Source organism: Geotrypetes seraphini, chromosome 8 (genome assembly GCF_902459505.1).
Source record: "Geotrypetes seraphini chromosome 8, aGeoSer1.1, whole genome shotgun sequence".
NCBI classification, from domain to species: domain Eukaryota; kingdom Metazoa; phylum Chordata; class Amphibia; order Gymnophiona; family Dermophiidae; genus Geotrypetes; species Geotrypetes seraphini.
The window spans coordinates 155686535-155698438 of NC_047091.1; the positions used below are offsets into that span (position 1 = coordinate 155686535).

The following is an 11904-nucleotide window of genomic DNA, read 5'->3' on the forward strand; positions in this document are numbered from 1 at the left end:
TAATATTCAAGCTGTTGCATTTGTTTGATGTTTTTTTCAGTTTCGATGGTAATGCTTGTTCATTTATATACATTACAGTTTCATTACTGACTATTTTAACATTATATGAGCAGATCAGAACCTTGGTTTCAGGAGTCCCCCCATGTCCTTCCTTCTCCTGAGTTATACTCTTGAGCAATGTTTCTCAACATGCGGTATGGGTATGCAGCACTGGTCTCCCATCCCCCCTTCCTCCAGCAGCATGCCCCCTCTGCTGAAGAGCCTTCACGTCCACACACTCAGGAAGGTCCTTTCGGCTCTACCCACTTTGATACAAGTGAATAGATTCGAAGGCTCTTTGTCAGTGTGCTTTGTGTTTTTTAATTTTATGGTTACCATTATGTATTGTTAATAAGATTATATTGTATGTATATGAAAAATGAACGGAAGAAATTACATTACAATTAGTAACTATTATGGGGTGGGGTAGGGGCAGAGCTTGGGTGGATATGAGGCGGAGCTTGGGCGGGGTACTCAGTTGATATTTGTTAGATGTAGGGGGTACTTGGCTTGAAGAAGTTGAGAAACACTGCTCTAGAGCTCTTGCATGCTTTGGAATGAACTGAAGGAGGCAGCAGACTCTTGGGAGAAGGAGGAGGTTTCAAAAGTTATGATTGACATCTTTCTGCAGTATGCTCGTGAGAATGGTCAGAGTACCCTAAGGTTCAGCATACCATTCCTATCTACTAGAAAAGATATTATCAAGGTAACACTTTATATATTGACGTGCAAGAGAGCTTTGTATTTTTTTGCAATGTAGTAGTTTATGCAGGTTATGTTGCTGCAGCCATGACTTTTTAAACTAATGGTCTGTTTTTCTTTTTTCCCTCATTTCTTTTCATATCTGCTTCGGGCAACAATTTTCTTCAACTCAGCATATGGTTTGTTTCTGCTTCCTAATCTTTTATTCTTATTGTAACTTGCTGCACCTTACTGTCGGGTTTAATTGTTCTTTCCTCTGAAAGAGAAAGGACAGCTGTTTGTTTTCATATGCATTTGGGATTCTCACATGCTTTGACTATCTTTTTTGCTAATTTTATGATATATTTTATAATATATTTCAATAGTTTTTTTTTTATATTTACTGTGTGCTCTTCTGTTTTGATTTAGGTTGGATACTTTTAGATCAGTTAATCTGAATGCTACTAATTAGCTGAATTGAAAAGACCTTAACTGTGCAACAGCATTCAGAAAATTTTCTAAGCAAAGATAAGAGAATAGCACCTGTTAAGCAGATGCAAAGTACATTCCAGAGGATACACTTCCCTAACTTTTTAAGATCAAAATTTTAAACCCTACTTCAAGCAGAAGAACTTGTACAGAAAATTAGTTTTACAAAAAAAAGAAATTACATAACATAACATAAAAATTCACTTGTATACCGCAAATACCATTAAGTTCTATGCGGTTCACAGAGATTAGCAATACAAATGAATGAACAACCAGTATCTAACTTCCAAAAGATTCTGTAAAAAGATGTGTCTTTAAAGCACGCTGAAACAGTTGATACGATTTTGAAAATGTGAATATGTGAGTCAGTTCCCTAATCCATGAAGCTGCCTGAAAGGACAGTAGACGTTCTTGGAATTTCTTATATTTACATCCCTTTGCAGAAGGATACAAGAATAATGAATGAGATTTCCTAGAATGTTTGGAGTTTGTAATAATGAAAGATTCCATAAGATACTCTGGGATTAGACCTGTTAATGCCTTAAAGTAAATACAGCCAAACTTAAATTAGAATAACTTAAGGCATTCAAGAAGGGCAATGAATGAATTCAGGAGAGGACTGTTATGGATAATTAGCAGGATAATAAGAGAGATGTAAGGAGAAAAATAGATTGCATTAGTACAATTAACTTAGTGGTTCCCAGAAATGAGTAAGAGCTGTAAGGGGATGGAGACCCTGTTTCCTAGCCAAAAAAAAGCAGATAATTAAGCTGGTTCGTTAAAGATATAGCTGTTTTTGCTTCCTTTGTCAAAATCATCTATCTTTCATTCATTTACAGCTCCATGAGTGGATAAACTAGTACATGTAGAATATGGACGGCAAATTTAACCTCAGTAAGGAGCAATATTCTGTAGGTGATCTCTAGCAGACTGGGTGGGCCAACTGGTCAGTGTCGTCTTTAGCAGAAGGATACACAGCCTCAATCTTCAGGGTTTCCACAATGAATACACATGAGATCTACATTATACAGTGGAGGCAGAGCATGCAAAGAGATCTCATGTATATTGCCAGAATGCAGAAAAAAATCCTAAAAACTCAAACTGGGTGCAGCCCTTGAAGATGGAAGTTGTACACCCATGATCTGTGGTATTGCATTTTTTCTTTAATTTGAAGGTCTTTATTGAGGAAAACACAAAAAATGCTACAATACCTCGCTAATTAACACAGCAGTACTTTTTTACTGGGAATGTGTGTAGTGTCATCTTAGACAATTATGACAATCTCATCCTCTCAACTACTAGTGTTAAATCATTTAAACTCCACAATGGCATGATGAAATAACTGGAACTTTAATATCTGAATGCTGGAGCTCATATGTTGTACATAACATGCCATTATTTTGAGTACATATAACATTTAAAAACTGGACATTGGTGAAGACGTGTGATTATATGTATTTTGAAGCTGCAACAGAGGCTTCTGATGTGCCTGTACTTCTCACCATTTGGCAGCCCTTAGAAATTGAAGCTTCAGTTATCACATGGTAAAGTAGAAATTACTTAATGTTAGTAGCTGAGGGGGGGGTAGTTATCATTAAATTTAGGGATCTACAGAATAGCCTGAGCCAGTACATCAGCCTCAGAACTGTGTCGAGAAAAAATGTGGGAGACAGGTGGATTTTGAGGAGAGAATGGTTATATCATAAGAAGGATTCAGAATTGACTGCTGAGGTATTCCCAGGGATTATTCCAGTGCAGTGTGTTGTCAAAACTGCTGATCCTATGAGCATCAAGAGAGCAATCAAGGTTAATTTTATATAAATTTTACTGGATTATAATAAAGATACTAGAAAGCATAAAACATCAAGCCAAATATAAGAATACAGTAACAACGATATTATGTTCATAGCAATCAGGCCCATTAAGACCCCAAAACTCTAACCCCAGAACAGGCATGACCATCATAGCAAAAACAGCAGTAAAATATTGCGAGCTCTTTTTAGATCAAAACTGAGTTATCGGTATTTTACCAACAGATTGATCCAAAGCACTAGTTCACCATCTGTGGTAAGGATTCCACACTTCATGAAAAGCAATCCATTGGTCATTTTGAATAGCTGTTAATTTAGACATCTAGGACCGGATTCTGTAAATGGCGCCTAAATCAGCAGGTGCCGGCTACGTGTCAATCACGCTTAGGCACCGTTTATAGAATCAAGCCTAATGGCGCCTATCAAAAAACTTAGGGTTTTACTGGCCTAGATTGCAGGTGCCTACGTTCTTTAGAGCAGTGGTTCCCAAGCCTGTCCTGGAGGACCACCAGGCCAATCAGGTTTTCAGGCTAGCCCTAATGAATATGCATGGAGAAGATTTGCGTGCCTGTCACGTCCATTATATGCAAATTCTTTCATGCATATTCATTAAGGCTAGCCTGAAAACCCGATTGGCCTGGTGGTCCTCCAGGACAGAGTTGGAGACCACCAGTCCAGTCGGGTTTTCAGGCTAGCCCTAATGAATATGCATGGAGCAGATTTGCGTGCCTGTCACGTCCATTATATGCGGATCTCTCTCATGCATATTCATTAGAGCTAGCCTGAAAACCCGATTGGCCTGGTGGTCCTTCAGGACAGGGTTGGGAACCACTTCTTTAGAGAGTTATGCCTAGTGGTGCCTATCTCTGTCTAAGCCCCCAAACATCAACACTTAGGCATTAGGCACGGCTAGATGCTATGCAAAGGACGCCTACCTTTTATAGAATCGGGTAGGCACCTATTGGCCAATTAATATATATATATTTTTTTCAATTATGAGCTTGTTAAAGCTCATAATTGAAACTATTGAGATGGTTTGGGCAATTAAGAGATGCCTAACTTTAGTTATCTCTTATAGAATCTGGCCCTTAGTGTACAGTATATAATTCATCCTATGGAGAACCATGTCCATTGGCACAGTTGATTCCATGCTGCTGACAAAGCTATCCAACCAGCTGTAAAATAGTTAGTGGCTAATTTATGATTCTCTTGCTTTACTCCATATAAAGCCTAAAATGTAATAAGCAACGTTCCACTTTTATCAGATAGATAATAGGTAGAATCTGTTCCAGAGTTCATAATAAAGCAGTCCAAAAAGGATGCACTTTGGAACAGGTCCAATACACAAGATATATATCACCAATTTGCCCACACTTTCACCAACGTTGATTAGTGCTGTGTCTAAACATCCTAGAAATAATATGCTGTGGTTTGTAATATCACCTATAGAACTATAGATAATCTTATAACCTTTCTCAACTAAACTACTAGATATGGAAACTTTTAATAAGTGTTTAAAGCCAATCTCCCATTATTTAAACTCCAAAGTAGTCCCTAAATCTGCCTTTCACTGAGCTGTATATTGCAAGATTAGGGAGTTACAAAAACAGAAGTGCTTTCAAGTAATACACCCTTTTTGCCTATGGTTAATTTAAATCAGAGGAGCATACTGGAAAAGATAACTTTTTTGTTTCTCTGTATCCATTTTAAAATTTTTGGTCTGATTTACTACTGTCACTAATCTCTCTTCTTCCTAAAGTCTCACGTGCATCCTATCTCCTCAAAAACTAAATATGGCAGCTTTTTAATATCCAAGTCTAATTACAAAAAATTTGTTAACAGCTGACTGTTTTTCAGTTTGGTCAAGTCTCTTTGTTTTTCAAGTCCTTAATGTCTTTTGGCTTTCTTTTCTTTGGTAAAAGAGAATATGTTCAATTTTAGCAGTAGGTAGTTTTTCATGTTTTACTCTTTGTCTCTGGAGTTGTTTCCCTGCTTAATTTGAGGCCAAGGCATATAGAGATTAGCTTAGTGGTGGGGAGAGGGTAGTAAGTTCAATACAGTACTTAAAGCATTTGGATTGGAATGGGTGCCATCTGCATGCCCCTTCTAAACAGTACCTGTAGCCTTTATTTTAATTGCTGATTTGTGCCCTAGAAAAGGGAGGAGGGTAAAAGGACAAAAATCTAAATTTTGGTCATATCAATATTGTAGTTTTGCTTTTTCATTCTTTAAACTTGTTTTTGTGCATTTAGTTCTGTGAATGTTTTATGTTCTAATTTCCTTGTCATTTTTAATATGCCAGATTGATTTCCTAAACTCAGTAATAGTAGACCTGCAAAGGAAAAATGAAGATTTGAAATTAAAGCTGGAAAAGATGGCAGAAGCATCTCTCAATGGCAACAGTGTGGAAAATGTGGATAATTTTGAAAGGTACATTATTTAATAGGAAATGCTTGTTTGAGGCTGTGTATTTTGTATGCTAGTCCTTGACCACTGCAGGCCAAGGACTGAAGTAAAAGGAAGTACTTTTGATACCTGTCACGTCTGCTTAGCATCTTCTAACTGTTCCATTGGAAACTGTTGTAACCCTCAGTTATAGTGTATGAATTGAAACTTGGGTACCTGAATAATTTGTAATCCGCATAGAACTGTAGGATATGCAGAATATAAAAATAAAAAACATTCAACAGTAGAAAATAGATCTGGACAAATTTGGGAAAAAATGCTTGTCTGAAATATTTCGTGACATCAAGAAAATCATGCTATATTACATGAACCTTCTAAATACATTATGATTGTTACCCTCATAAAATCTTCACTCAGATTTTGCTTTCTTGTACGACATAGCTAAAACAAATCCTCATTTGTGTACATGTGTCACTGCAGCTTGAATGGTACAAAGAAGAAACCACCGCCTCGCCTTTTCTGTGATATCTGTGACTGCTTTGATCTCCATGACACTGAAGATTGTCCAACACAGGAACAGCTGCCAGACTCTCCTCCCCATTCCACTCACCATGGGAGCAGAAAAGAAGACCGCCCGTATTGTAACATCTGTGAAGTGTTTGGGCACTGGACAAGCAACTGCAACGATGATGAGACCTTCTGATACAGTCTAAAGCTAGGAAATTTCTCTCGGCCATATGCATTGCTGTTTGGACAGACAGCAGCATTTGCATGTATATTGGCTTCAGGAAATGCCACAGCTGCATTTTTGACCCCAATTTATGTAACCAAGGAAATGTATTTTGTGTTTATAAAAGAAGCATTTCTATTCTCTTTTTAATTAACTTAATATATTTGGATTCAAGAGGCCAATCCGGACAGAAATCTTAGGGCATGCAGGCTACCATTCATATTTGGAAACCCCTGCTGGCTAATACAACTGATTGATTCAGGGAATTTACATATACACCATTATCTCCTGTGTGGCCTTAGGTTTCTTTCTTGGTCAAGCCTTGAATGCCACACATGTGGTTCTCCTCATCCCACCATCACGCTGCTGTTTCTGTAATCTTACACCTTTAAACAAGGGATACACATTACCTTATCCTATCCCCTCAGCCTACAGTGAAACCTCATATAGTTAGAAAAAAAATAGTTTCAAACAATTTAAGTACCTGAAAATGATGCTGTTATGATTTCCATATTTGCACTAAATTAATATCGTTTGTACACATGCTTTTTCCTTTTTTTCCCCCCTTTTAAATAACTTTGGACACTGAATGAAGCTGAGGAATGTTTGCACTTTCACTTTCATCTGGTCACTAATTGTTCTATTGTCTTCTCAACCAGAGAACATGCAACCCTTGTGCGCTGCAAAGTATGTGTAGTGCTTTTTGGTGGCTTGGTGCTATAGAGAAAACCCAAGAACAAAGCCTTACTGAATAAGGAGCAGAGCAACTTTACATCTGGCTCCACAATTAGGGAGATGTACACATAACATTCTGAAGCAAGACAAATCAGAGAGTAGGTAAAAACACAACACAAGATATATCTTATTCTGGGGGATCTGTTTCAATACTAGCTGCTGTTTGTGCGATAGTTGTTTCTGCATTATCTCCTATTATACAGTGGTTGTGTGTATATATATATAAATATATATAAATGTATATATACATACACACACAATATTTTCAGGATTTTTTACTTTATCATAAAAGATAAAAAGATCTTCAGTGGTTCATACCAGTGGCTATATTCATGCCCAAAATAACAAGGTATATGGTTCATAGTTTAAATTGGGTACTTTCAAAACCTGCCATAAGGTGATGAGTGCTTGCCAGTATGTGCTGTGTAGAAAATCTTTCATCACCCAAACAGCCTGAGGTATAAAAGGTTTTCTCCAATTCTGTGCCTAGAAGAATAACCTAAGCCTTGAATATCTCTGAACGTTTTTAGATTTCTTTTCTCCAGTATTTTTCTGTTCTATTTTTAATTGCATATGAGAAAATTCAACAGGAATAATAAAGGCAAATTTTTGCAGATGCAAAAACATGAAAGGTTGAAACACAGGACCCCCAAAACTAAGAGAAGAAAAAGAGGACTGATCATCAGGTTCATCAGCTAATTTCAGATTTGTTGACCTTCTTTTGGATGTCTTTTAACATATATAAAATTGGAAAAAGAAATATCAGATAATCTTCCATGTTCTACATGTGTAAAATATGTGAGTTTTACTCTTATATAAATGTATATATGCCTTTGATGTATTTTTCTCAAGGTTATAAATAGAGTATTTGGCATATGAATGGAATATAAAGATTTTCTTCTGTAATCATTTTGAATTTGGGCAGTGAATGTATTATAGTAATCGGTTCCCTGAAGAAAAAAAAGAAATCCTGTAAAGCAGTATTTGAGCAAACGAATGTATTGTATCTACTTTAATAAATTATCTTTGGTCATTTGACTTTGGCTATAGCTGAGGATTAGCATTCTGTGGTATATCTGTAGTAAAGATGCTTGTTCTAATATTTTCTTATTTTTATATTTTTTACATAATACTGGAAAGTGAACATGTAAATAGAACAAGTGTGAATCAACTGCCTTAGTGGCAGAAAACAAAAGGAGAGATTTGTAGGAGTGGATTGAAGAAAGCTGGGGTCCATGCTGCTTCTGTACATCCTGCCTGTGTGGTTCTGAACATCAGTTGTTTTTAACTGCATGGGGCTCTGCAGATACATACTCTGTATTGCATAGTTCAAATAGCTGAAAAAAACAGGTAGCGAGAAGTGCCTGCCTTAGAGGAAGGAGGTGATTAGTAATAGTCTTATGCTCAGAGGAAGGAGGAGCATCCAGGCTGGGGAACAAAGATGGAGGAAGGAAGGAGATGGTGGTAACTTGGGCATGTCACTTCCTTCCAGGAGTTCCACTTCCGCAATTGTGGCCTTGTGCTTGGCGTGGCTGCATACCTCTCGATTGTGTGAGATTGTTCTAAGTTGGCACATATACCATGTATGGGAGACACCCTCTTTGAGAACAAAGTTAGAGAGCCTTTTGATACTATAAAAAAAATACATATCACTGTTCCACTCTGCAATGTTTCTGCTGTTCCACCCTCTGGTTCATCAAGCAGTCATCTGTTGTTTCACCAGAACTACAAGGGGTTTTTTTTTCCCAGAGTAGCATCCTATTCCATAGATACAAATACCTTATCAAAGGGAGAGAGTTCAGCCTATGTAATCAACATCCACTACTTCAAAGCAGCAGATTTCCTTTTGATGACCGTCTGGCTCGGTAACCACAACTCCTCCAGAATATGTATCTTTCCCTTTCTATAAGGCATTGGGTTCATTATTTCTTGCAAATTTAGCCAACCATCATCACAGATCCTGAGTATAATAGAAACGGAACTAATGGTGGTAGATAAAGAGCATATGGCCCATGCAGTCTGGCACTCTACACCATCCACTATATTGTTCTCACCTTTAGAGGTCCTATATGATCCACTATCGCTTCATCTCATGTCCCATGTTTTCTTGAATTCAGATACAGCCTTGGTCTCCTTAACCAAGAGGCTGTTCCCTTGCATCTACTACCATGTCCATAAAGAAGTATTTCCATAGATTACTTCCAAGTCTGTCCCCTTCACCTTCAACCTATGCCCCTTCATTCCTGAGATTCAGTTGAAACTTGCTTCCTGTGCATTTATGCCAGAGATATTTAAATGTCTATCATATCTCCCCTCTAACACATTTCTTCCAAAGCATACAAATTGAGATCTTTTGTTATGTGTTGCCATCCAACATATTACTAATAACTGGAAAGATTATAGTAAACTTAATTTTAATTTTTGGTGGAATTCAGTATGTATAGAATGGAAAGATCAATAGCGGTACAGAATGGAAATTATAAAAATTTTATTAAAATATGGGAGCCATTAACATCTTTTTGTCATGATTAGATGCCATTTTTCTATTAATTATACTCCATTTAGTATTGGGTGGGGGAGGGTTTCTAGTATATGATCTTATAATGGTCGGGCAGAGTACGCTACGGGGATTCAAAGAGGGATTGCATGGATTCCTGAAGGATAGGGGGATTGAGGGATACAGATAAGGGTAGATAAGAGTATAGATAAAAACAAGGGGGCTATAGGGCTAAATCAAGATAACATGACAGGTCATGGACCTGATGGGCTGCCGCGGGTGCGGACTGCCGGGCACGATGGACCTCTGGTCTGACCCAGCGGAGGCAAATTCTTATGTTCTTAATGGGCTTTGAGGGATGGTGGGGAGAGGGTTACATTTCTACTTATAGATTATAATGATATTGAGATCTTTTTAATCTTATCCCTCTGTGCTTTATGACAAAGATCATTTGTGGGGAATTCTATAAATAGTGCTCAGAAATCAGCATTGGAAAAGAATGGTGCCAAGCGCTAAGCTATAAAGGTTGCACAACTTTTACGGCATAACTCTTAATGCCAATTCCGTAACCAACTTGGTACACCAGACTTCACGCCTACTGAGTTGGCGCAGACACACACAAGTTTCAAATCACTGGAAGAAAACCATAAGTTTTGTAAGCAGATGGAGATAAGACCACAGTTTTCCAATGATTTCTGGGGGGAGTCATCCAGGATTCTTTGGATCTAGGAGCCTCTTGGCTTTTTCAAGCTCATAAAGCATTTAAATGCCAGATAAATAACATATGCTCAAACTGTAGGCCAGTGTTTCGCAACTTCTTCAAGCCAAGTACCCCCTAAGTCTTAACAAATATCGACTGAGACCCTGCCCCATTACTAATTGTAGTGCAATTTCTTCCATTCATTTTTTATATACACACAATGTACATAGCATGTATCCTTTACCCATGGAACTTAAATTAGTATGTACCTTGTTTATGTAACTTTTCTATTTTAGGCTCCTTATCATTCGCTGACTGTCCAGCCTTCTTACAATGTGAACCGCCTAGAAGTCGCCTGACTATGGCGGTATAGAAAAATAAAGTTATTATTATTATTCTTTTCCAAGAGACAGCTGAGACTCGTAAGACCCTACTTCCACGAGCGACACTTTGCCATACTTGTACAAATGCTAGTTTTGTCTTAGCTTGATTACTGCAACTCCCTCTATGCAGGCATCAACACAACACTGACCTGCAAACTACAACTAATATAAAACACAGCAATTAGACTTACCTTCAAGCTGAAAAAATATGACCCAGCCTCTACTTATCTCAGCTACCTGTCATTACTCGAATAAACTTCAAGATCTCCTATATAATCTTTTTATTTATTTATCATTATTTATATACCACTTATATATCCTAAGTGGTTTTACATTCAGGTACTTATTTCCCTATCTGTCCCACTGGGCTCAAACTCTATCTAGTGTACCTGGGGCAATGAGGGGATTAAGTGACTTGCCCAGGGTCACAAGGAGCAGCGAGGGATTTGAACCCACAGCCTTAGGGCACTGAGGCTGTAGCTCTAATCCCTGCACCACACACTCCCATATAATCTTCCACATCCTAAATGGAAATTTTGCCATGCCACTCATAAACTTATTCACTCCTTCATGGCCCACTTTGAACAGAAATCTTAGTAACTTTCGGTTGAATTATCTCTTCAACAAAAGGCCTCAGATACCAACATACTTTCAACACTATGTTTACATATATTGGCCCAACGATATGGAACAGCCTCCCTACAGACAACAACAATATATTTCTCTGTTTGTATGTTATAGGTTGCTATTTACACTTTTGGATATCTGATTCAAATACATTTTCATTGGTTTCTATGACATCCAGAGAATATTGTTCCACCCTTTGTTTTGTTTTCACAACCTCCCTACAACCATCAGAACTGAACCAAACTACCTTGCATTCCAGAAGAAATTAAAGACTTATCTCTTTGACAGCATATCCACCCCAGAAAACTGATCCTTGAGCCTAACAAATCACTTTACAATCTCTGACATCACGTACAGTCAGCCACATGGCATTTGACTATAATGTCACCACCACGGTTTACTTCGTAACACAGCTCATTAATCAGTACTAGTTCATCTCCTTTGTATTGTGCCACTTCTCAAAATTGTTTCGTAATGTATCTCCTTTAGCATCCTTTGTACCGTACTAAATTGTCCCTTTAAATTGGGACTGGACAGGTTCTTGAAGGAAAAGGGGATTGAGGGGTACAAATAGAGGGGTACTATGCAATACGGAATGCTTTAGAGTAATAGATGATTTACAGGTCATTTGACCTGGGGGGCCGCCGCAGGAGCGGACTGCTGGGCATGATGGACCTGTGGTCTGACTCAGTAGAGGCGATGCTTATGTTCTTATGAACCTATTTGGGCATAGTGTGACTCATAAATCTCAGATTAGATTAAGTTATTCTATAACAGTACTCAGCTTTTCACATTGTCCTTGACCC

At 37.9% G+C, this 11904-nt stretch overlaps 1 protein-coding gene across 7 annotated transcripts in view; it reads left to right on the plus strand.

The window, feature by feature from the left end:
* The window catches only part of CLIP1 (CAP-Gly domain containing linker protein 1), a 188891-nt gene extending 180951 nt beyond the window's left edge, over window positions 1-7940 (plus strand). For 6 of the 7 annotated variants that reach the window (XM_033954228.1, XM_033954231.1, XM_033954232.1 and 3 more), the window contains 3 exons: window positions 915-920; window positions 5323-5450; window positions 5907-7940. In XM_033954228.1, the coding sequence (XP_033810119.1) occupies window positions 915-920; window positions 5323-5450; window positions 5907-6129 (357 nt within the window). In that variant the 3' untranslated portion in view covers window positions 6130-7940. The remainder of the gene's footprint in view (window positions 1-914; window positions 921-5322; window positions 5451-5906) is intronic. The other variant, XM_033954230.1, reaches the window with a different exon arrangement.
* The last annotated feature ends 3964 nt before the right edge of the window (window positions 7941-11904 follow it).